We start from the raw sequence: 27,408 nt of genomic DNA, 5'->3' as shown, positions 1-27,408 counted from the left end.
TTTCCATTTTCTTGCCACATAATTTAGTCAACCCTACCACATAATTTCGTCCACCTCTTACATTGCGACCAAGGCAGCTTGCCATCAACTGACCTTGCTTGCAGAGGGAAGCCTTTTCTACTAGAACTCGATGCAGAACAGTGTTTGAGATGCCGGTCCAATATCATGTTGAAGGCAATAACGCTGGGCTCTCAAGTGTCCCTAAAACTCCTCTTACATTTTTAGAGGCCGCCTCCAACACTTAGAGGACCTCCTCTGGCTCGTTCTACCTGCCTGCAAGAGAAGGAGAGGGCAGCAACAGAAATACATTTGCAAGAGCGTTCAGGGGAATTTCCTGATGCAACTTTGTATTCCATTAAGACCCTTTTCCCTTGCCTGGTTTAGGTCTCCTATTTATCAAATAGCCACATTGTCCTGCCTTTACGTGTCCTAATTTACACTTATTGAAACCCAGACCAAAAGGGTATTAGCTTGAAATATCAAGTTCCTCTCTATTTATTTTTACGCATTTAAGTGCTATTTTTCCCAACCCATCCCGAATTTTAAAGTCCATGATCTGGTTTAAATAAACCAAGATGGGCACCCCACTTCTCTAAGTCTTCTTAGTTTCTATCTTGCTTGTAAAACTATCATCATCCATAAACGGCCCCCAGCGGTGACTGTCTCCTACATACCCAGTCCTGAATCCTAGAAAAAAACAATTGAGCCAATGATGGTAAAAGGTAATAAGCGAGCTCACCCATAATTTAGATTTGAACTGAGCCTAATTTACTTGTGCATCTCAGTAGGAGCAGTTATACTTATCTCCTTGAAAACATCTCCTGGTCAGCTAATCTATATCTCTTAAGCAATTTAGTAGAGAACATATCCTTCAATACATATTTCTCGTCTATATTTTCCTTTCCATGGGTCGCTGTAGAATCGACTCCCACTCATACTCATACTCAGACGAGGGGGGGCATCTAGCATTCCCATGGCTTCTGAAGATTTACTTAATCCTATGTTATGAGTTATTATCAACGTGGTGTACTGATGAAAGATTCACAGTGTTAGGGGGCACCTTGTGGTGTGAACACATCTTGGGGAACTACTTCAATATAATACAAACACTAACATCCCACGCCCCAGAAGGTAAGCATGTGCTGCCTCCCTAAAAAATGCCACTCTTTGGCACTTGGAAGACAAACAATGGTAGGTGGCAAGAGGGTGCTCATAGTAGTCTGTACGCCTGCTCCTTGTTCGAGATGTGGGGGCATATTATCAAGACAGTCGATAAAATTATCGCCGCTTTAGCGGCAGAAAACTGCAGCTAAAACGGCGATAATGGGCTTGATAATATGCTCTATGGAATTCCAATTGAAGCCCATGTTAGATGTGAAGGACTTCTGCCCCGTGGTTTCTTGGAGCAGTTCAGAAAGCTGTCCTTATTCGTATAGCTTTTATTTTCCCTAGAATGAGAGTGCAGACAACAATCTAGGCCAGTGCTTTCATGTGAAATGCTGAATTATACACCACCACCAGTTTTTCCTTGAGTGTCAAAGCCAATGAAGCAGGGAGTTAGCAAGAGGAATCCGGTGTAAATTCTCACCCACCCTTACAATAAGGCGATGTTCTTCCAGAGCAGCTTGAATTCAGCACAAAGCATCCTTTGTGTGCAGCCACTTATGTCAGCAGGGATACCTGAAACTCCATGGTGCTGGTTTTGTTACTATACTTTATACATTGGCTGTGAGTCACTGATATATATGTGTAACTCGTTCTTCTTTCTGCTGAATGCAGCCTCCCGGGTGAAATAACTTTGCCGGTGGTTTTGAGTTATCTTGCACTGTTCATTCTCTTCTGTGGTCAGCATTTCTTTAGAAAGCACAGTTAGATTTCAGAGAAGATTCATCCTCTCCGATTCATTCTCTCCGGATAGAAGGAAAAAGAGAGGTATCCTCTTAGTCCAAGTTTGCTATTCACTCTCGATCACTCAATGCCAATGCAAAAAACATAATTATCCAATTTATGTCTCTTTACCTTGTTTCTTTCTAAACAAAAAGAACCTATTTCACAATATAAATTTAAAATAAGTTTTCAGCGAATATAGGGCAATATGTTTTTTTTTTAACTATCTAACTTAAAGAGAGATGCTGTAAAATGGCTCTGTAAAAAGAATTTAAAAACTCACAATTTAGCAAATGAACATATTTACAGTTAAACTGCTGTGCAGTAATACATTGTGCAGCACCTAAAGAACATACACATTATTCGATTAGTATTTCTCTTTGGTAAGCAAGCAGTGGTCATTATTTTAGAATTTAGAGTAACATTAAGTATTTTTCCAATGCCATTGTTGGATTGACCAGAAGAGGAGCACCTTTCCCACAGCTGCAAACGGAAAAGAACTGCTGCAGAAACCCATCACGTGGCACCCTGTGGATGGGCAGTGGAAAAGAGGAGAGTGTGTGGCCTGGCAGCCCTGGGGCAGTCTATGGGTAAAAGCAGCTCTGCACCACAAAGGTAGAGGAGAGTGTGGGGCCTGGCAGCCCTGGGGCAGTCCATGGGTAAAATCAGCACTGCACTACAAAGGTAGAGGAGAGTGTGGGGCCTGGCGGCCCTGGGGCAGTCTATGGGTAAAATCAGCACTGCACTACAAAGGTAGAGGAGAGTGTGGGGCCTGGCAGCCCTGGGGCAGTCTATGGGTAAAAGCAGCTCTGCACCACAAAGGTAGAGGAGAGTGTGGGGCCTGGCAGCCCTGGGGCAGTCTATGGGTAAAATCAGCACTGCACTACAAAGGTAGAGGAGAGTGTGGGGCCTGGCGGCCCTGGGGCAGTCTATGGGTAAAATCAGCACTGCACTACAAAGGTAGAGGAGAGTGTGGGGCCTGGCAGCCCTGGGGCAGTCTAAGGGTAAAAGCAGCTCTGCACCACAAAGGTAGAGGAGAGTGTGGGGCCTGGCAGCCCTGGAGCAGTCTATGGGTAAAAGCAGCTCTGCACCACAAAGGTAGAGGAGAGTGTGGGGCCTGGCAGCCCTGGGGCAGTCTATGGGTAAAATCAGCACTGCACTACAAAGGTAGAGGAGAGAGTGGGGCATGGCGGCCCTGGGGCAGTCTATGGGTAAAATCAGCACTGCACTACAAAGGTAGAGGAGAGTGTGGGGCCTGGAAGCCCTGGGGCAGTCTATGGGTAAAATCAGCACTGCACTACAAAGGTAGAGGAGAGTGTGGGGCATGGCGTCCCTGGGGCAGTCTATGGGTAAAATCAGCACTGCACTACAAAGGTAGAGGAGAGTGTGGGGCCTGGCAGCCCTGATGCAGTCTATGGGTAAAATCAGCTCTGCACCACAAAGGTAGAGGAGAGTGTGGGGCCTGGCAGCCCTGGGGCAGTCTATGGGCAAAATCAGCACTGCACCATAAAGGTAGATCACACGGCTTTGCTGGAACAGTTAGTTTTAATAACACTTGATGGCGTAAAGTCCTTTCCTGAACAAAAGTGATACAATGGAGCGGCTTCGAAGCTCTTGGTACGTGAATTATACCACTCAAATTTGATAGGGTAGTTCCATTGCAAGTTACATAGACCTAATGGACGCAAGCTTCCAATAGCCAACCCACATGTGTTAGAGACTCAAGCAATCAACAGGAAAGCTATCTCTTTGGTCACACAGATATTATAGGACTCAAGCATTTTTTTGGGAGAGCGAATCTTCATGCTGTACAGATATTTCCAGCTGTGACCTTAGTAAACAGATAAACCCTTGTGGTTCCACAAACATGGCATGTCTTGCAGGTAGTGAGGATTAGTTAACTTGTAAAGTGATGGAGCCCAAACATCTGCCGTGAGGATGAGCATTTGAGTATGAATTGGAAGAGTCTGTTTTTTTTAGTGAGAACGTTTTGAAAAAGCAGGCCAAATGGCAAACTGTTCATTATCATTTTCACATAAATTGACTAGATTTTCTGGGTTTCTGAAGGGGCAGTAATGGAATATTTGAGAAATGTTGTGGTGTGCCAGGCAAGCCTTAACCCACCCAGGCGTTGTTTGTATCTTATATTGAGTTTTATAAAGCGCTTATACACGTGAAGGCACCTTGCGCTAAGTAAAAACTACCTGAGAGAGGGAGGGCACTGTCGGATGATTCATCGAGTAGAGAAGAGCCTCATTTTAAAGGCCTTTTTACACTTCAGCCGTGTGATTTCTTGTCCAATGGCTATTGGGAGTTATTTACAGTGCTCGCAGCTACTGAAAAGACTCGTATTTGCAACAGACATTCAATCCGCACATGTAAGGGTGCAGACTGGGCGATACCATTGAAAGCAATGAGAAAGGGGTTTGACCCAAAGTACTATACATGGTATAGGCACAAGGACTTAAAATGCACTCTCTGTTTAACAGGGAGCCAATCTAGACTTCTCAAAGCAGGGGTGAGGTGATCTTACTTTGACTGTCCTGGAATCATTCTCGCTGCAGCATTTTGAATTAGCTGGAGTCCAAAGATAACACTGGCCAAGGGTTCCCAGTATAAAGCGTTGCAGTAGTCAATACATTAGAAATGATAGCATGCATACTCATTTCTTTATGTGAAAAGTAGAGCAGTTGGAGAGTTCTCTTGAGTGTACGAAGGTGAAACAAACAGGTAAAGCCTATCGCACTACGGGTCATATTATCAAGCACGGCGTTAAAATTATCACCGCTTTAGTGGAAGAAAACTGCCGCTAAAGCGGCGATAATGGGCTTGATAATATGCTGCAGACAATTCCAATAGAAGCCCATGTTGACACCAGAACATGGGCTTCTATGGGAATTCTCACGGGTATATTATCAAGCCCAGTAACGCCGCTTTAGTGGCAGTTTAATGCCGCCAAAGCGGCGATAATTTTAACGCCGTTTCTTGATAATATGCCACTAATTTAGTCCAGTTTCAAACTTGACTCCTAAGTTTGTTACCTGAGGGCCTACTTGTCTCTAAGTTACTAACTATGGATTCTTGTCCCCTTTGAGATTTAGTTGATTACCGCTTATCCAATTCTCTACCTGTTGTAAGCAGGAAAACAGATTGCTGGCTTTGGCATCTAGATAATGAAATATCTTAATGATTATCTGTATGTTGTCGGCATACTTAAAAACACGCAGACAGATGATTTTATTAAATATGCGAGTGGAAGGACATACACAATAAATATGAGTGAGGCATGATAAGCATCTCTGATACTCCATTATTGATTGGTAGAGTACTCGAGGTAAAAGAAAATAGTGCTAATTTCTGGGTATAATAATAATAATAATACAGAATTTTATAGAGCGCGAACAGCTACCTCACACGGAGGTGTCCCGGCGCTAGACACAGGCAGAGAATACATCAACCGAGATTCAAGTCATTAGCGGGGTTGGGTGAAGAGCCAAGTATACAAGATGAGGGAGTCCTAAAGGTAGGCTAGCAGGGCTTCTTGGACACCAAGACCATTCTAACGAGTTATCATTGTCTGGTGGTCTACAGCGTCAAATGCCGTAGTTAAGTCCAGTGCCATGAGGGTTTCAAATGCCGCAGCCAAGTCCAATAATATGAGAGTTATCAGGGTTTACCCTCTCCAAGCTAGCTTTGAAAAACTGGCGACACAACGGTGACATTTTCAAGACAATTTAATGAAAATATTGCAAAAACGCCTTTGTTTAAAGGCTTTAAAAAATATGATATTCAGTTTCACTTCAGCCATAGCAGTAAGTGCCCGCTAATAGCAAGCAGCCAAATCAGGCAAAAGCATCATGAAGTCTGTATGAATTATCCCTCAATGGTGAGATATAAATAGAACTAAATGTTCATCAGAAATGTAATATATATTTTTTTATAATTCATCACCTTGCTTGTATCTGTAAATACAGATATTTCATTGTGAAATATGAAAGTTGCTTTTGGATAAAGAGGCTCAATCCTCTTCCACTTAAACAACGGTGGGGCATATTAGCAAGAAGAGGCGGTAATTATCGCTAACCCATGTTAGCGGCATTTTTTTTATCGCCGTCTATCACTGGATTCATCGCCGAGATAGCGCGTTATTAGCAACGCTTATCTCCAAGGCGATAAAAAAATCCAGTGAAACCGGCGAAAACCAGAAATAGCGTGAGAACACCAGCGCTAAATTAACTGCGCTAATGAAAAGCTTGCTAATAGGCAAGTGTGTACTTAACCTAACAATCCACCTCCCATTGACAAGATGGCTTAGTCAAGTTTTTATCAGACGTTAAAATCCAGCTATAATCTCGGTTAGCGAGACTTTTTTTATCGCTTCGCGTGCATTGATAATAGGGGGAAGTTGTGTTTGCGACTGTTTCCCTTTACTTTTAGTGAGGAACGCCTACTTTGCATGTCATTAGCGATAAATATCGCTGACATGCACAGCAGCGAAAAAACGGGCGCTATTGCCAGTAAACTGACGCTAACAGCTGTTAGCGACAGCTTGCTAATAGGTCGATAAAAATATCGCCGCTTTAGCGGCAAAAAGTGCCGCTAAAGCGGCGATACAGCCCTTGATAATATGCCCCTGTATTTTTCTGAACTGATAAAATTACAGTTTTAATAAATACACGTTAGAAGACTCTTGCCATTTTCACCAAGCAATCACATGTACAACTGCCAAACCTACCTATTTATAACCATCATAAAACAGCAGTAATTTACATCTAATGGCAAAGATGTTCACAATTATAGTACTGGGATGGCCAGAATGATGATAGGAATGGTCACAATAAGTTGATGATGACTACCACTGTGCGAGTGCTACCAACCTAAAATGGAAAGTTACTGTTATGTGAAGGGCGTCAACAATATGTAAAATATGTGGCATTGTTATGCCAAGCTTAGTTAGAATGCCACCATCAATGTCTTCTTCTCGGGATGCACCAGCCTGAAGCCTGGGATAATCAACATGATGCAAAGTATGACTACAAGGTCAAAGATGGGCTACCTTTATGCCAGGGACAGCCAGAATGCTGCTTAGAATATGCAACATGTGTTATAGATGGGCCAGTGGTATGCCAGGGGTAATGAGCATGTTGACAAGAATATCCACTAAGTCAAAAATAGGTGACCATTATGCTGGAGACATCCAGAATGTTTCTAAGATTGCCCTCTGTCAGGATATGGGACATTGTTACTCCAACGATAATCAGAATGCAGAATGATTTCGAAGAATGCCCACTAAGTCAAAGATGGACCACCACTATTTCAGAGACAGAACTATGTCAATGATGTGCCACCACTATGCAAAGGCTATATGTATTATCGCCAAGTATGTCCACTATGGCAAGAATGTGCCAGCATTATCTCAGGAGTTGATCCACTCTTGCGCCAGGGAGAGACAAATTGTTGCCCCATCTCCCCGGATTTGTTAAGTTATACGTGCACACACATGTACACAAACATTCAGTCTCACAGGGCATGCCTCTCTCTCTCCACACCCAATCTATCTGATGAAACCAGTAATGTGGACTCAGCGGCTTTACAATTCTTTCCCCATGGATCACATTTTTGTTTTTCCTGCAGGTGGGAGCCCCAGCAGTTGGCGGAGGAGGGGGCTGCGACCACTTGCAGCCTTGTGATACTAGGTCCCCTCTGGAAACAAAGATCTTCCAGCTGCAGCTGTCTGTCTCTTGAGCCATAAGCAGACCGATGACTTACATTGAAATCCCCAAGGCTCAGCAGGGAGAGGCTGAGGGTTGGTTGGCCCAGGGGTGACAGCCTGTGGGATCAGATGGAAAATCACATACTTAATCATGCTCTTACTTCTCCCCCCTCTTTCATCAGGCTGTTCATGTGCTACACCCTCTAGCATTTCGAGGTATTTGGGTTCCCTCTCTGCGCATGGTTCCAGACATGCCCATTTGTGAGGAAAGCATGTTGAGCAGTACCTGATGATCAACACAGTCAAAGACCACCAAGAATATGATGAGCTCTAGGAGGCAGGGATTTCCTCTGTCTGTCACCCATAGGACGTCACTGATGACGTGTAGAGTTTAGGGCGGAAGACTGGCTGGTGCACTCGTAGTAAGTTGTCATGGACCATATGCTTTTGAAGTGGTTGTGCTTCTGTGTTTTCAAGGACCTTGCCCAACATCAAATGTAAGTTTGAAACAGCCATAAAATGCCTAAAAACTACTAATAATGGACAGCTGGCCAACTTAGGCCCAGTGCTCGGTCTCTTTCAATGCAATAACTGGAAATCCCCTTTCTGTATTTCTTGAAACCCTCCCTCCTTTGGGATACTCTTAGTAGCGGCATCTTAATAGCATTAGTGCTATATAAACAGTATATAAAATAAAGTAAACAAATCTTTTTCAGATCATTGAACTTGAGCTTGTCCATGAGTGAGGAGTTGTTTTATAAATAAGACAATATTTATTTAAAACCTTCTTTTCAACAGAATTGAAATATGAATTATATCAGTGAAGCACGCACAAACAGGGCTCAAGCTTTTCATCTTTATAGCTAGATTGAGAACAGATAGGCACTTTATTTTTCTTAATTCTGAAATAAAAGAAAGAGTGGGTTTGAAACTTGCTGTAACGGTAGGATGTACCCAATGTAAGAAATGCCCTGCTCTGTAACCCACATTGTTCAATAAACAATTTAATTATTCTCTTGTGGTTGATATTATTGGTGTGCTGCATAAGCTTTACATTTAAGGCAAAGAAGGATCTGTATATTCATTACATTGCCCATGATAAGATGAGCGTATCACCGTGAACCAACCTGTAAACAAAACTTAAGACACCAGCAGAGGTCGAATTGGGTGGGAACATTTAGGAACATTATTTTTATGCTTTATTTTTTAAAGTCAAACGCTTGCAAATGTCAAATTAAATGTTTTAGTTTTTGTGTTTTTTAAAGGGTCGGGTCCTTCCGCTGCCACCCATTACTAGCAAAGGTGGGAGGAGGGCATGGACAGTGTCTGGGGATAGCAGGGATGTTATGAGCAGCAGTGCTTGCTTTCATCTGAAGCAGACTGTGGAGAAACAGCTCATGATCATCGACCTCTCTATCCAGGGGCGAAACTAGAGTATTTAAAAGGTTTGTGTGAGTCTGAAGCTTGGGATGACCAGTTGGGTTTCCAAGGCGTGCTTTGAGATTGATGGAGACAATGCTTTTTGGGTTTAGCCTTGAACTGTAAACGAGCATGGAATACCTAGAGAATGGGAGGTGTGGAAGTGTAACAGTAGCGCAGGGAGGAGAGGTACTGGTGTTCTTGTTTATGGTACAGGAGGTACCAGGTACATTTTATGTCATTTGTTGCAGACCTGCAGCACATTTCCGTTCCCATTATGTTCCTTGCACACGCTAGCAACTCACATAAAGAAAGGACACACGCGGCATATATAAAAATTGAAGTGTCCATACAGAAGTAGCTGTGTGGAGAGCCTGCACTTTTTTGTGGAAGCACACAACTTCTGCTCTATCAAAACATGTGCTCCTGGCTCCCCACCTGTGGGCGGAGCCAAAGCCCTTCTCCTGGTATTCTCACATAATTGGCGGCAGCTGTGCTGTCAAGCCTGACCATAAAAACCTGTATCACTGAATCCCATGGCACACACTAGTCTCCCTCTATTGCCAGAAAAGTATTTTGTTGAGTCCAGTAGCTTAATGTGTGCCTTCTTCCTTTGGTCTCACACAAAGACTCCTAAGCATGCCTATTGCTCTGTGAGCTACAGCATGGAAATCCAAATAGACAACATTCAGCTCCGTTCCTTTATTTATATCCTAAATTATACAGTCTTATGAAATCAGTTAGGTATCTAAAACATTTCCCTTCACTGTGACTTCAAGACATTCTACCATATACTCCCTCATAGCCTTTTCTGCACTATCTCCACATCTGGCAGATGCTTGCAATGCTATGATTCCCCCTATCTTCTTTTATTTGATATTGATCTGCCTTAACTCAGCTTTTGTCTCCTTGCATAGCCCATGTCTCCCGCCATAAGATTGTCTTAGTGCTACTAATACCTCATCAATCTTCATTCATATCACAGAGTGTTCCCCCCAATGTTTCCATTGCTGCATTTAGGTTCCCAACTAAAATGATTTCTCTTAATGCATAACTTCAATATTTTGACACTGGGAAGGATATGAGATCATGCAAACTCTATCATAGTCTTGCACAAATGATATTACCCTTCTTGGGTAAAGTCTGTTTAGCATTCATAGAGCAACTTTATTTTCTGGCAACCTAGCCTCTCAATGTAGAGCAAAAGCTTAACAAATGGATACAGCCATGCCACCATTGCAGAGCAGTAGAGGACAGTGGTGCATATGAGCACCTTTTGACACCAGACTCAGCAGTAATAGTAGAGGCAACTCTGAAAGCACTACCCACATTAAAAAGGCAGGATATCGGGAGGAGCCTAGCGCGCAACCAAGATGGCCGCGTAGGTGCGAGGCTCCCGAGGACCTCCGCGACCTCCTGAATTAATCCTGGCTATATCCTGTCCTTTTTGAGGGGACTGTGTCGGTGAACCCGAGCTGAGGCGTCACCCGTTTTCCGTGTTCGAATCGGACCCCGAACACCGGCGGGAGCGCCGATCGAAGGTTGCGGCCTTCCCCGCGCCGGCCCCCCGGATTGGAGTAGTGGGGCGATCCGGGGACAAAGTGAACAACAGCGGCGGGCACGGCTGGGCGACTCGCGTACCCCGCGCTTTCACTTTCACTTTTGCGCCCTCCTCGCCTCCAGCGAGGTAGGGTCGCGAAGCGGGGTGCGGCGGTGTGGTCTTGTCCAGGTGCCCGGCTGACCCGCCAGCTGTGGATCGTCCTGCGGTGCGGTGGCCGCCCTCCCCCCCCCGGACCCCGTGAACGGGTCTATCGGCCCTTTTGAGGAGATTGGCACGACGGTGGGAGAGCAAGCATGTCCACCAAACAAGATGGCGACCGGGCGAAGGTGAAGACAACCCGCCGTGGCCCGGCGCACCAATCCAACAGTATGGACCGCTACACTCTCCAGAAGGGATCTCCGGAGACATCGCGCACGTCCCCGGCGGGCCTGACGGAGACGCCTGCCCAGCCGGTGGACCTGACCCTCCGGGACGTCATGGGCGCCATCGCGGAGATGAAGGCCTCGGTGGACCAGCGCTTCGACACCCTAGCGCAAAAAATAGACTCGGTCCTTGTGGATGTGAGCCTGGTGCGGGCAGACCTGTCTAAGACGAATGACCGGGTCGATTCCCTGACCCACACCACAACGGGCCTCGAGACAGATGTGGCGGCCCTCCAAAAGGAGGTGCGCCGGCTTGGCCAGGCGAGCGCCCTGATGGACCGGCGACTGGAGGATTCCGAGGGTCGGGCCAGGAGGAATAATGTTCGGATTGTGGGGGTGCCGGAGGGACGAGAGGCGGAGGCCGCCGACCTTTTTGTGGACGATCTAATCCTTACCCATCTGCAGCCCCGGGGCCTGAGTAAGCTTTTTGCGGTGGAGCGTGCTCACCGGGTCCCTGGGGGCAGGCCGAAGACCGGTGCCCCGCCGCGGCCTCTCATTGCCCGGGTTTTTAACTTTCGGGACAGGGACGCTATCCTGCAGACCTCCAGGCAACAGGGACCGGTCAAGCTTGACAACATGGATGTGCGTTTCTACCCAGACTTTACTCCGGCGGTCCAAAAGCAGAGACTGAGTTTTCTCGGTGTTAAACGTCGCCTGCGGGACCTGAACCTAAAGTACTCAATGCTCTTTCCAGCTAAGCTAAGGGTGGAGGTGGAAGGTCGCACGCACTTCTTTGATCGCCCCGAGGCGGCTGGGGACTGGTTGGACACTCTGCCTGATGATCGGGGCCGGGGGGGTGGGGGGGGTGCGGGCGGTGGAGAGGGCCTGCCGGATCAGAATTAAGGGGTGAATAATAGGCCCTGCTCGGGACAATACTTCTTTACCATTTCTCGATTGTGTATGTTCCCCTCCTATGGAGGTCGTACGGGGTCTGTTGGGGGCTTCCCTCCTCCTCTGGGGTACTAGTTAGTCTTTCTCTATGGGGCGACAGGCACACTGCACTTTGGGGGGCTGACTGGGCTCATGCAGGGGTGCAGGGAGGGGGGAGTTCTGTTGGGATGGGGGGGTGGGGGGGGTGTGTTGTTTGTTCGCACCGCAAGGCAAACCCTTTACTGTATTGCTGTTCTCGAAATGCTCTGTGGGGGACGACTGATTGCTTCTATGTATGATGGGGGGTAGGGACTTGGCTGTGTTGTCCTGGAATGTTAACGGCCTGGGGGATCGGATTAAGCGTGGTGTGGTCCTGCAGTTCCTGAAACGTATATCGCCAGATGTTGTCTTCTTGCAGGAGACACACCTTATAGGTAACTCCTTCCATGCCATGAATCGGCGAGGCTATCGTTTGGTGGCCCACTCGGGCTTCACTTCGGGGTCGCGGGGGGTGGGTATCATGATCAAGAACTCGCTCCCGCTGGAGATTGATGAGGTGCGCCATGACGAGAGGGGACGCTACACTGTCCTGGTGGGTAGAATGGAGGGTAGAGTGATTGTTTTCATGTCAGTGTACGTCCCGCCTGGGTTACAAGCTACTACATTTGCGGACCTGGGGCGCCTCCTCTTGGACCTCCCGGGTGGCCTGCTGGTGGTTGGGGGGGACTTCAATGCGGTAGTTTCTGGGTCTATGGATCGTCACCCCCCTAGGGACCTCCCCCGGGCACAGGCGTGGCTGTCCGGCCTCTTAGACACACTGGGCCTGGTGGATTGCTGGCGACTACAGCACCCTACGCAGCTGCAATACACTTTCCACTCGGGTGCCCATGGTAGCCTCTCGCGACTTGACTACATCCTGGTCCCGGCGGCCCACGCTGGGAGGGTAGGAGAGGTGTGCCATCTGGCGCGGGGTATTTCGGATCACTCCCCATTACTGTTACATTTTGATGTCTTCCCGAGGGGGGAGGGCAGGGTGGCCCCAATCAATGCATGGTACTTGCGAGACCCCACTATTCGTGCCGACTTGATCAAATCCTTACAGCGATATTTTGACGAGAATGTGGGGTCTGTCTCTTCGGCCATCTCCCTGTGGGAGGCCTTTAAGGTAGTCCTCAGAGGGGAGGCCCTCTCCTTTATCTCCCATGCCCGGAGGCGTGAGCGGGAGGAGGTGACCCGGGTGGAGGCCGAGATTGTGGAACTGGAGGGTGACCTGGGGAGCGGGGTAACGGATGCCAAGTTGCATGTTTTGCACCTCAAGCAGGCGGCCTATAGGGCCCTCGTCACGGAGGCGGCCAGGGGCCTCAGTAGAGAGCAACAGGGACGATTGTATGATGTGGGCGATAAGGCGGGTAAATTGATTGCGTGGTTGGATAAGAGGGAGAGAGCGAGTCGTGTGGTTCCTTTGATTGAGAGGATGGATGGTACGCGTGTCACCGAGCCGGAAGCCATCGTCTCCTGCTTCGCGGATTACTTCCGCGAGGTGTACTCCCCGGTTTCCCCCTGCTCGGAGGAGGATTCCCATTCCCTGCTTCGGGACATAGCGCTGCCCTCCCTTTCGGTGGAGGACAGGGATTCGCTGGACGCTCCTCCCACCTCGGACGAAATTGCCCTGGCTATTCGCTCGGTCGCGTCCGGCAAGGCCATGGGCCCTAATGGTCTCCCCATCGAGCTTTACAAGCTGCGCCCGGATGTACTAGCGCCCCACCTGCGCGCGATGTTCCTGGCGGCCCACTCGCAGGGTTCCCTCCCGCCGGACCAGCGTCTGGCCACGATCGTGGTGATACACAAGGAGGGGAGGCCCCGTGAGCGGGTCACATCCTACAGGCCAATTTCGCTCTTGAACGCGGAACCCAAAATCCTCGCCAAGGTGTTGGCCAACCGGTTGGTCGGTGTGGTGGGCGACTTGGTCCACCAAGACCAATCTGGATTTATACCCCATCGCAACACGGCTCTTAATCTGCGACGCTTGCACGGGGTGCTCGCGCGTGTCCCGTTTGTGCGGGAGCCGGCCATCTTGGCATCCTTAGACGCCACCATGGCGTTTGACACGCTTGAATGGCCATACATCTGGGCGATGCTGGCGAAATTCGGATTTGGCCCGGGGTTCATTAGCTGGGTCAAATTGTTGTATTCGGGCCCATTGGCGCAGGTGGTGGTGAATGGGCGAGTCTCGGCCCCATTCGAGCTGGGGCGGGGCACGCGCCAGGGTTGCCCCTTGTCGCCGCTCCTGTTTGCACTGGCCTTGGAGCCCTTGGCGGAGTGGCTACGGTGGCACCCTTCTATCCGTGGTCTCCGCTGGACCCCTGAGTATGAGGACCGCGTGTCCCTCTACGCCGATGATATCCTTTTGTATCTGGCCTCCCCGCGCAAATCGCTGATTGTCCTGGTTGATGTTTTGCGCTCCTTCGGGCGTAACTCAGGCCTTGTCATCAACTGGGCGAAATCCTGCGTATATGTGCTTTCCGGGGAGGCTCCGGCCCTACCGCGTGACTGCCCGATCCAGATTGCCTCCCAGGGGTTCCGGTACCTGGGTATATATATCACTCTAGACCCGGAGGCCCGCTATGAGCGGAACTTGTTGCCCCCCCTCCAGCGATTGCGAGAGGATGTGGCGCGTTGGCGGCGTCTTCCGCTCTCGCCACTTGGCCGAGCGGCCTTGTTTAAGATGATGTCCTTGCCGCGCTTTCTGTACGCCCTCCAGAACACTATGGACTTGGTACCAGCGCGCTACTTCCGCGAGGTGGAGGGCCTGCAGCGGCGCCTGTTCTGGGACGGGAGGCCGCGTATTGCTCTGGCCAAATTGACGCTCCCGTGGTACGATGGGGGGGTCGCCCTCCCGGACATTAAACGGTATTACTGGGCCTCCCAGCTAGCTGCAATCAATCATGGCCTTTACGGGCCCGCCTTGCACCCGGCATTTGAAATGGACAGGATGCTCCTGCCCGGTGGCGATTATAATCGAGCGCTCTACTCTGGCACGCCCGACTCCCGTCTGACGGGACCGACGCGTGTCATGGTGCGTGTATGGCACGCGGCTAATGCAGCTATGGGGTGGAAGGACCGTTTGACCCGGGCGTCACCGCTATATGCGTCTGAGAGGTTGGGCTCCCTGTGGACATCGAAGGGCTTCGAGAAGTGGGACACGATCGGAATCAGCACGGTGGGAGATCTCTGGACGAGGGGGGGTTTCAAGACTTTTGAGACGCTGCAGACGGAGTTTCAGCTGCGAGGCAGTGAGTACTTTCGATACTTGCAGGTCCGCCACGCGCTGGCCTCCGTCTTCCCGGATGTTGCGTCCATTCCGGAGTCTTCCCCCCTGGAGGACAGGGTGCTAGATGGCCATGTACCAGACAGCACGATCTCCCTTATATATAAAAAACTGATCAATGACAGATCGTGCCTGCTGACTGGCCTCCGCGAGGCCTGGGTTGCCGATGGGCTGGAGCTGGACGACGAGGACTGGATCTCCGCGGTGGCCTCTCCGAAGGAGGTGGCCATCCCGGCTCGCCTTCGCTTCGTCCAGCTTAAGATCCTTCACCGGGTTTACGTCACGGGGCCGAGGCTTCTACGTATGGGCTTTGCTGGTGACGGATTGTGTAAGCGCGGCTGTGGTGTTTTGGCAACTTTCATGCATATACTGTGGGAGTGCCCGAAAGTAGAGCGGTTCTGGCGTGGTGTGCATGAGGTTTTGCGTGTGGTCACGCGTGTCGCATTGCTGCCTGAAGCGAGGAGATGCTTGCTGAATGTGTGGGAACCAAATGATTATTCGGTCCCGCAGACGCGGTGGGTGACTCTGGGATACATGATAGCGAAGCGTGACATTGCCCAATTGTGGGGATCCCAGAGGCCCCCGGCGGTGTTGGCCTGGAAAGAACATATGGATTGGTGTATGTTTCGTGAAAAAGTAGTGTATGTGGCGAGGGGTAAGCCTGGGGCGTGGGTGAAAATCTGGAGCCCCTGGAACGCCTACCGTGGGGGTATTTGTGAGGGTGAGTAGACAAAATATCGGAAATGTAATATCGATATACAGAAATATCGAAGTCAAAATATCGATGGAACAATATATCTCTGTCAACAATATCGATGTAAAAAATGTCGAGATTGTGATGTGTAGTAAAATATCGAGGTATAGTATATCGAAAGACATAATATCGTGTAGTAAAAATATCGAAAAAGTATAGTATTAAGTCACTTTGTGATTTGTAAAAAATTATTGTTTAGAAGTGTCAGCAAATGTTTATTTAAGTGTATTAAAAATAACAATTTTCTTTCTATTAATATAATTTTTTAAATTTTGATATATAATTTTAGGAGCGGGATGTTGGGTTTATAGGGGATAAGGGTGGGGAGTGTTTTAAAAAAATATATTTGAAATAAAATATTTTAATAAATTTTTGTAGAATTTAAATTTAAATTTTGAACAAAATTCAATTATTTAAAATTTAATTGTGAAAAAAAAAATTTTTAGTGGGATGTTGTGTATATAGGGGTTAAGGGTGGGGAGTATTTTGGAAATAAATATTATATTTAATATTTTAGGATATAATTATTTAACTATTATTAATATAATTTTTTAAATTTGGATATATAATTTTAGGAGCGGGATGTTGGGTTTATAGGGGATAAGGGTGGGGAGTGTTTTAAAAATATATATTAGAAATAAAATATTTTAATAAATATTTGTATAATTTGAATTTAAATTTTGAACAAAATAGTAATATTTAAATTTTAATAATGAAAAAAAATATTGTTAGTGGGATGTTGTGTATATAGGGGTTAAGGGTGGGGAGTGTTTTGGAAATAAATATTAAATTTAATATTTTAGGATATAAATTTAGAAATATTATATTTAAAAAAAAATAAAAAAATTCAAATGTGTTTTTAAATTTTAAATGTGAAAATTGTAATAATAAAATAAATGTAATCAGTGGGATTTTGGGGTTATAGGGGATAAGGGTGGGGAGTGTATTAGATATATATTTAATATTTAATATTTAATTAAAAAAAAAAATTTCAAATTTGGTATGAAAATTTAAAATTAAAAATTTTAGTAATAAAATTTAATAATTTATGATATAAATTTTGAAATATTATATTTAGAAATAAAAACATTTCAAATTAGTTTTAAAATTTTACATGTGAAAATTGTAATAAGAAAATAAATGTAATACGTGGGATTTTGGGGTTAAAGGGGATAAGGCTGGGGAGTGTTTTAGATATATATTTATTATTTAATATTGAATTCAAAAAAATTTACATTTAAAATTTTGTATTAAAATTTACAATTAAACATTTTACTAATAAAATACATTTAATAAGTGGGATTTTGGGGTTATAGGGGATAAGGGTGGGGAGTGTTTTTGAGAAATATTTAATATTTTATAAAAAAAAAATAGAAATTTAATTTTTGAGTTTAAAAATTAAAATTAAATAAATTACTAATACAATAAATTTCATAAGTGGGAATTGGGGGTTATAGGGGATAAGGGTGGGGAGTGCATTCAAAATATATGTAATATTTTATTTTTGAAAAATATAATGCAAAGTTCTAATTTCTTAATAAAAGTAAATTTTAATATTTTTAATAATAAAAAAAATTTCATAAGTGGTATTTTGGGGTTATAGGGGATAAGGGTGGGGAGTGTTTTATAAATATATCAAAATTTTATTATTCATAAAAAATTATTTCCATTTAGAAATGTTATTTTAATTAACATTTAACAATTTTAAGAAGATAATTCATTTAATAAGAGTGATGTAGGATTTATAGGGGATAAGGGTGGGTAGTGTTTACAAATTAGTAATTGTTTGAAAAAATCTAACATATATAGTAATCCTAATTCAATATAGATTGGAGTGGGAATAGTAAATTATTTATGGTCACTGTCCAGCACCTACTGTAATTTTTTATAGACTGGAGTGGGAATAGTAAATTATTTATGGTCACTGTCCAGCACCTACTCAAATGTATTATAGACTGGAGTGGGAATAGTAAATTATTTATGGTCAGTGTCCAGCACCTACTCTAATTTATTATATACTGGAGTGGGAATAGTAAATTAGTTATGGTCAGTGTCCAGCACATACTCTAATTTATTGTAGACTGGAGTGGGAATAGTAAATTTTTTATGGTTAGTGTCCAGCACCTACTCTAATTTATTATAGACTGGAGTGGGAATAGTAAATTAATTATGGTCAGTGTCCAGCACATACTCTAATTTATTATAGACTGGAGTGGGAATAGTAAATTAGTTATGGTCAGTGTACAGCACCTACTCTAATTTATTATAGACTGGAGTGGGAATAGTAAATTAGTTATGGTTAGTGTCCAGCACCTACTCTAATTTATTATAGACTGGAGTGGGAATAGTAAATTATTTATGGTCACTGTCCAGCACCTACTGTAATTTTTTATAGACTGGAGTGGGAATAGTAAATTATTTATGGTCACTGTCCAGCACCTACTCTAATTTATTATAGACTGGAGTGGGAATAGTAAATTATTTATGGTCACTGTCCAGCACCTACTGTAATTTTTTATAGACTGGAGTGGGAATAGTAAATTATTTATGGTCACTGTCCAGCACCTACTCTAATTTATTATAGACTGGAGTGGGAATAGTAAATTATTTATGGTCACTGTCCAGCACCTACTGTAATTTTTTATAGACTGGAGTGGGAATAGTAAATTATTTATGGTCACTGTCCAGCACCTACTCTAATTTATTATAGACTGGAGTGGGAATAGTAAATTAGTTATGGTCAGTGTCCAGCACCTACTCTAATTTATTATAGACTGGAGTGGGAATAGTAAATTATTTATGGTCACTGTCCAGCACCTACTCTAATTTTTTATAGACTGGAGTGGGAATAGTAAATTATTTATGGTCAGTGTCCAGCACATACTCTAATTTATTATAGACTGGAGTGGGAATAGTAAATTTTTTATGGTTAGTGTCCAGCACCTACTCTATTTTATTATAGACTGGAGTGGGAATAGTAAATTATTGATGGTCACTGTCCAGCACCTACTCTAATTTTTTATAGACTGGAGTGGGAATAGTAAATTATTTATGGTCAGTGTCCAGCACCTACTCTAATTTATTATAGACTGGAGTGGGAATAGTAAATTATTTATGGTTAGTGTCCAGCACCTACTCTAATTTATTATAGACTGGAGTGGGAATAGTAAATTATTTATGGTCACTGTCCAGCACCTACTCTAATTTTTTATATACTGGAGTGGGAATAGTAAATTATTTATGGTTAGTGTCCAGCACCTACTCTAATTTATTATAGACTGGAGTGGGAATAGTAAATTATTTATGGTCAGTGTCAAGCATCTACTTTTATTTATTATAGAGTGGAGTGGGAATAGTAAATTGTTTATGGTCAGTGTCCAGCAACTACTCTAATCTGTCTGGTATTTAATTTAATTAAATTACATTGATATAGTAGTTATAAAAATATATTTAAGTGAATATTATTTGTATTGTATGTTTATATATTGGATTTGTAGTAATTAATTCTATATTTATAGTTTAGGATAATATATACATGTAACCTTTTAATTTGATATGTTTGGAATATTTAATATTATTATTAGGAAAAATATATGAATATTTTGTATTGGAATAATGGGTAATGGCATTCTGTAATTTTATAATATTGATTGATTTGTAATTTTTTATAAAATAATTATTCTATATGTTAAATATTCATAATAGAAGATTAATATTAATAATCAGAGAAACACAATTCATAAGACAAGAACATGGTTTTTATTGTAGTTTTTTAAATTTGTTATTGTTTATTCATTTGAGTAAGATCATTCAGAAATAGTATTATTTACATTGTAATTACATTCAAACATATTGAATATAGGTCAGAACAAATTTTATGTACATTAAGTATATTTTCAAACATTTTTAAGTAAATTATAAAGATTATTAATAATGTTGTACAATGTAGTGTTTTAAATTAAAATTAACATAGCAATAGGTTTTGTAAATCTTTATACAAAACTTTTAACAAATATTTTCATATATAAACATTTTAATATTTGTAGTACAAACATGTTATACCTTTTTTATTAATATTAATATGTAAAATATTAATATTAATTATTTTTACAATGTTTTCGAAACAAACATCTTTTTAACATAAATAAAATTTTAGCATTTATGCAAAAAAAAATTTAACAATTTTTCATACATTGTTCTGTAGTATTATCTTTTTAGAAATTATAATAATAAATATTTTAAATTTTAAAATATTTATTAATATAATTTTACAAATTAGGAACATTTGTTGACAATTTGTAGGTAAATTAAAAAAATAGGTATATTTTTACTAAATAATATAAAATATTTGTGTGTGAATTTACTGTTTTACCTGATTTATTTAGGGCTTTTTAGTATAGTTAAATGTTTTATTATGTTTTGGACACTCTATTTTGTAACCGGGTAATGTTGTTTTGGGTCATTTGGTTTGAAGGGAAGCTCGCGGTTGGGAGTTACTTCGCGTCGTGAAAGGTAAGGTTTGTTTTATGTGTTTTAGATGGTTTTAAATTTACTTTTGAGCCTAGTTAGATAATGTTTAGTGTAGCTGTACATATATTAGTTATATTTGGAAATGTTATGTGTTAGAGTTGCGTGTTGTGTTTTTACGTGTTTTTAACGATGTGTAGGCATGTTTCGAAAGTTAGGTTTAAGGTGTTTAATGTATATTTAGAAGTGTTTTAAATCTAGTATTATTGTTAGTACGTGTTTATGTGTTGTTTTATGTGGGTGGGAATGTCAGTTGCTTTGTTTTTACTATTTCTTTTCTAGGTTATTCGTTTCGGATGGACTCTTTCTTTTTTTTAAAGAAGTGTGTGTTCGTTTTATTGAACAATATGGTTTTTACACTACTTTAAATGTTTCGGTTTTCATGGATCGTTTTTTAATATTTTTAGCTATTTTCGGGTTTTTCATGGATTTTCGAAGGATATTTGGTGAATGGCTTATGGATTTAATCGCCAGTTGTATTTTTGCATTTTTTTTTGGGAACCATTTTTTTAATGTTTGGATTGTGTAAGCAGGAAATGGATTTTTCAGACTTTGGAATAAACGTGGTAAGTTAATTTATTATTATTTCTTGTGGGTGGGTATTGTTTAATATTATTGTTCATTTTTATTTTATTACAAATATTATTAATGTGTGTTAATATATTTTTGACAATATGTATAAATATGTTACACACAGTAATTATTTTTGTAATAAGATACATATATTTTATGTGTTTGATATTATTGAAAATGGGTAATTAGTCATTTATTTGTATTTGTACTTTAAAGAAGTGTTTTAGCTATGATGTTTAGGTATTCTAGGCCTTTGGTAGTAGGGTACAATTTTACTTGTTGCTCTAGATATTTATACATTTGTTTAGTTTGTTTTGAGGTTTTTGGAGTTAGCTGAGTTATGGATTGTTCCATTCGGAACTCTTGATAACTCTGTTCTTTTTGTAGGCATGATATAAATCTTTCTAGTGTTGGTTTTGTTCTGCCTGTTGATTGTAGGAAGGCGTTATGCCATCCTTCAACTGCGTTATTAGTTTTGGATTCTCCATTTAAGGTGCTTCTGTATACGTTCCACCAGGGAATTAAGAATTTAGGGTTTCTTCTGTGGCCAGATCTATGTAGTCTGCCGACCCATGTATCTTCGAAATAGTCCAATAGTGAACTTAGTTTTTCTTCATTTTGTTTGTAGAAGGCGCTGTCTATTAAAATGTTGTAATGTTCTGTTACGTCTGTGTCAGGTACATAAGCTAGTGCTATGAGTTTTTTTATTTGATATGCAAAAGATGAATTAGTTGCATATTCAATGCTTAGGGCTGATTTTTGCATGTGTCTCCATAGGCATTGATTAAAATGATAGTAACAGCCTTGTATGGAGGTATGGGGGTGTGTTTTTAATATAGAATTAATCATTGCATGTTCAAAATCTAGGATTATTTTTTGTGGGGAAAAGTCATTTGTTTTTTGTTTTATTATATTTAATAGTTCAGTGTATGTGGAGTTATGTTTGTTTGGTAATAATGTGTAAATTAATGGTATATTGCAATTGTGATATATGACATGTATTGTATATAGTTGGAAAAATGGTTTGGGACATATGGTAAAAGTCCCATCCATCATCCAGTTATGTGATTCTTGTAGTTTACAGAGATTTTTAGCTGTTCCAAATATTATTATTCTTTTGTCATTGTTTTTATTATCAAAAATGACAAATGGTTCTTTGTTGAAAGTTATACTTTGTTCTGGACTTAGAATAACTTCACTGTATGTGTGAGGAATTGGGGTTGAAGTAGTAGTGGTTTTTTTAGTACGTGCAATAGTTCTTTTGAGTGAAGTTACAGATGGCATTTGTGTAGTAGCAGTTTTAGGAATTTTGGGAAGCTGCTCTTTTAAAATTACACTGGTAGGTTTTTGAGAACTTGTGCTAGCTTCCTTTATAGTTTCTAAAGCAGATCTGACTTCGATTTCAGTAATGTTTGGTGGGTGGTTATGTTCTCTAGTGTATAGTACTGTTGTTTGTCGTGTTGTAGCACGCCCATAGCACTTATTAGAGTAGTATTTAGTGCATTTCCAGTTAACTTTTAAACCATACACTTTTTCCTGTGTGTAAGTGTACCCCATATAGCATAGTAACATTTTTCCCTTCTGGCTTGTTATGAATTCAGCTCCTTCAGTCATTTTGATGTAGCTTTATCTATGAAAAATATATATTATAGTTATTATATATGATGTTATATTAATTTTCAGTAGAAAAAAACAAGATTTAGTTACTATATACTTACAACGTTGGTTTTGATGTGTTTGAGTAGAATGCTCCTGATTCTTTATTTGTGGGATTTTCCTCTAGTATTTTCTTTGTCTGGAAAAGAAAAGGAAATGTGTTGTAATAATTGTTTCTATATTTTTATAGGGAATGGTTAGGGGATTTGCAATTGGGATTTAATTAGGGTGGTATTTTAATCTATTAGTTGATTTTTGGTTGTGAAATACTTACTTTTTAGTTGTATCTTTTTTGGTGCTGTTCTGTATTTTCTTAGTTTCTTTTGGAGTTTCCTGTAGTGAAAACATGAAATAGAAAGAAGACATTAATTTATTTATAGTGTATGTATATTGTAATTACAATTTATTCTATTTGAGTCTTCATGAGAATAATATAGTTAACTTACTTTTGATAGTTTTAAACATTTCCTGTATGTTGATTTTCTTATATCTGTAGTTGCAATCCAGTCGATTTTCCTCTTCATTCAATTTCGTTTTTTTGGTTTTGGACTGTGAATGAAGTTGAACTTCTTTTTATAGTGCTTTGGATGTTGTAATATGTGTTTTATTGGTCAGTTTGAATTCGGAGTGTTTTTATTGGTTAGTTCGAATTTTTTTTTTTTTTTTCTGGTAGTTAGTTTCCTAATAAGGAAAACGCTAATTAGTGGTTTTGTGGTGTATTATTCTATATGTATTTTTCTAAACATTATATTATGTATTGGATGCATGAATTGATAAAGTATAATTTAATAATATAGTTGTTTAATGTAGGAATGTTGTTAATAATGTTTTAGTAAAGAGTTAATTATTTAAATCCATTTTTAAATGTAGTAAATATATAATTGTTTAATAATAATTTTGTGTAGAGATAAAAGACATTATTTGGTGTTTATGTAGTTTGATTTTAGGTTTTCATTAAATGTTATATAGTCGATATTAGTAAAATGGAGATATTTTAGTGGTCGATATTTTAGTTTACGATATTTTGTTATGAAGTATATGTATATTATTGAGCATCGATATTTTAGGATTTCGATATTTGTGTTGCCGATATTTTGTGTACCTATATTTATGTAGTTCGAAATTGTGTGTTCGATATTTTTGTAATGTTTTAAATAAGTATATGATGTCGATAATAATGTGATCGATTATTTTGTATCGATATATTTGTAGGTCGATTTTTTGTCTTTCGATATTGTGTCAGTGATTCATTTGTGAGCCGCCACTGCTACCGGTAGCCTCGCCGGCCCCATCTCCTTAGCCGACCCCCTCCCTCAGCCGTGGGCACGTGGCTCCCCAGTCCCTGCTATACTCCCATTCCCCTCTTCAGAGTTTTGCTGCTGGTTAGGATCCCCCATTTACGGAGCACGTACTGTTACTTGGTTCGCGGGTTGCCTTGCGGGTGTGGTTTTTTGTGTTGTTCTGTTTGACAAAAGGAAACCGTATTGGGGGCTAGGAGTTATGCGGCCTACGCCATTGATTTTACCTGATTTGCCAATCTGCTCCGCCGAGAGACTCTCACTGTATGTATGCTATATGCCTTTTGCTACTCTAGCGGCCGGCCGGATGGTTGTAGGCCCATGCCTGTAACTTTTTCATCGTGCAATAAACGGTTTCAAAAAAAAAAAAAAAAAAAAGGCAGGATATCATCTTCTCAAATAAAGAGAGCTGTAGCTCACAGTAATGGATTTAGTACACTACCATAAACAATAAGTCCCACAGCTAGTACTTCCCTTAGAGGTGTGGCTGGACTACATGTGACAGAACAACAATGAGAAAGGAGCAAGCAGATTTATGAGTTGCTCTCTTACTACCATGGAATAATGAACGGAGAAAGGACGATGAAGGGTCTATGCTGAAGGACTGGGACTTTGACTTTAGGACTTTATGATTTCAAAAGAGTTCTCTTGAGTTTCCAGTGCACTTCCACTTGATTGCAATAGATTCAAGTCTGTACATACAAAGAACATATCATGGCAAGACTACTATGTCAAAAATCTCTGAAGACCATACAAAAATGGCAGAATTGTTTTCAAGTGACATAAGCAAAAGAGCTCCTAAACTTTAAAAAAAAAGGTATATTAATATTCACCAAAACATTTGCTTTCTTTTCAAATTGTTACTGAGAAAAGGTGCTGTTGTAATGTAAACTGTATGTAATAAAATATAATTGAAAAGTAAATATTTTGTAGGCTGACTCTTACATTCACAACGTTTTTGGTTTGTTTCAGGTACTTGCAAAATTGGCTGGGCTTACTACTGCACTGGAGGTGGAGCTGCGGCAGCGATGCTGATCTGCACCTGGCTGGCGTGTTTCTCAGGAAAGAAACAAAAGCAGTACCCGTACTGAAGGACCACAAGGCATAGTCAAAGAGACTTATTTTCAAATGGACTCTAAGAGACTATGAATGCGTTCTCAAAGACAGCCCTTTGCTCCTGTCTCCCGGAGTTAGTTTGAGATTTGAAAAAAAGTGGGAATGTCTTTCCACACTGAGGGTGGGAGCATGGGTAGCCAGCAGTGATGGACCAAAACATCATCCTCAGAGGGAGAAGAAGTCCAAACCAACAGATCATTGCTGGTCCTCAACAGAGAAATATCTCTGCAAATGGGAGCAACTAAAGGGAATTAGTCTATGAGATGATTACGGGCCTTACCCTAGGATTCTCAGTTAGGCATGATTCTAGCCGTTACCCATCCACGGTACACTTCTGAAAGTAAGCACACATAATCACATACACATGAAAATGGCACAGAATGACTACAGTAAAAATACATTCATGCATTTTCTTAGTTTAACATTTTATTTTGCTCAAACGTCAGTGTTATTACTTTCTGAAGCCTTTATCAATAAATGGACCAACAGGCCACCGTAACAGTATTTTGTATACAGTGTCTATGTAATTTCTTTCCAAGCATTTCCAAGCATTTATTCACGTATTCACTATGCTAATTCAGAATGATATTCTGCATTATTAAAAAGAATGCAATATTGTCCTTGGAAAATATATAGCTGTTACCTCTGTAACTCTTAATGCAATAACTTGGTTCTCTCTCCAGAACGTCAGTGCTAGTGTGATAATATTGAATGCTGTGGGTTTCTTAAGAGGAGTAGGGACCTGTTCCAGGTGAAGAACTAGTGGCCTACTTTAGCTATTATAGTTGTATTACTCTGTATTATTTTTTATTTCAATACTCATTTTTGTTGCAGCAAAATAATATTTTATGTTTGTAACTGAAAACACTCTGTAAATAAACGTTTTGTTGGAGTTTTCTTGGTTTAATTGGACTTGAATCTGTTCTGCCACTTCTAAAACCATGCATTGACTTAAAAACGTAGCAAAAAATCAATATGTACTGAATATGTCACACATTCTCAAATCATAAAAGTAAGTAAGATCAAGTTTAAAAAATAACTAGAAATTCACACTACTCAAATAATTTTTGAGAATTGCCACAAACTGCTAAACATAACAGAGTAAAGATATGTCAAATTTAAATTTTTATGTTAACTAAGGACAAAGGGGCAGATTTACAAGGGCTGGCGCATCCCTGCATATCAGCAGGGATGTGCCACGCAAGTTTACCTTTGCGCCACCACAGATGCGCCGCATCGCAAGGATAAACAGATGCGTGACGTATCTGATGGCGTAAGGATGGCGCATTGCTGGAGTCGTGTCGCAAGAGCGACGCAACTCCAGAAATGCTCAGGGGCTGCCCATAGGGAAACGGCCACTACAACGCGGCCGTTTCCACGCATAACAGTAACCACGCATGCATTACAACGCATGTGTGGTTACCACGATTGCCTTTACCACGCATACCTTTACTACGAGATACGTAGTAAAGGCATGTGTGCTAAAGGTAATATTAAATAAGGGGGTTTGGGGGGTCTCCCCCCCCACAAAAAAAACAAACCTAATTTCATCAATGTGGAGGCAATCGGCGTCGTATCGTCGTAAGAGGAAGCAGAAAGACACTTCCGCATCCTCTTTACGACGTGCGACGCAGATCGGAAGAGCTTCCAGAGAAGAGGACGTAGCGAGGTAAGGGGGAATTTAGTTTAAGGAATTAATGAGGGGGACGTGTAGCGAAGGGGTAAATTTAAGGGTTTGTGGGTGGGGGAATCGCACAGGGAAACATTTTTAATGTTGAGGGGAGGAGAATTTAATAGAAGAAAAAGGGGCGAGGGGGTCGCACAGGGGTATTAAAAAACCCCCCAAAAAAACCACTTACAACGAAAATGCCTTTACCGATATGCGTGGTAAATGCATTTTCGTGGTAAATGTTATTCGTAGTAACGGCATTCACGTTGTAACGCATGCGTAGTAAAGGCATGCGTTGCAACGGAATGCGTTTTAATGACATACAACCTGCCCATATCTAACATGCTGCGTCACGCCTTACGCCTGCTTCAAGCAGGCGCAGGGTTTTGACGCAGCAGCATCGGAAAAGTGACTCAGTGAAATCTTGTAGATTTCACTGCGGCACTTTTCCGAGGGAACGCCCACCCTGCATACATTAAACCTGACACAAGTTTGATGTGGTGCAGGGCTTTACAACGTGACGCATCTCCCTAGATGCGTCACGTTGTAAATAAGGCACAACATGGCGCATGGTTTACGCCGCCACTGCGTCACAGAAGTGACGCAACGGCGGTG

The 27,408-nt window shown here is 41.8% G+C and overlaps 1 protein-coding gene across 1 annotated transcript in view; it reads left to right on the top strand.

Moving 5' to 3' along the window:
• LHFPL6 (LHFPL tetraspan subfamily member 6) overlaps window positions 1-26,021 on the top strand; it is a 361,956-nt gene extending 335,935 nt beyond the window's left edge. The window contains exon 4 of the mRNA XM_085621767.1: window positions 24,981-26,021. Coding sequence (XP_085477893.1) covers window positions 24,981-25,099 — 119 coding nt within the window. The 3' untranslated portion in view covers window positions 25,100-26,021. The remainder of the gene's footprint in view (window positions 1-24,980) is intronic.
• The last annotated feature ends 1,387 nt before the right edge of the window (window positions 26,022-27,408 follow it).

Source organism: Triturus cristatus, chromosome 8 (genome assembly GCF_964204655.1).
Source record: "Triturus cristatus chromosome 8, aTriCri1.1, whole genome shotgun sequence".
In the NCBI taxonomy this organism is placed as follows: domain Eukaryota; kingdom Metazoa; phylum Chordata; class Amphibia; order Caudata; family Salamandridae; genus Triturus; species Triturus cristatus.
Note: the sequence above shows the minus strand (reverse complement) of the source record. Positions and strands in the feature narration are given on the sequence as shown.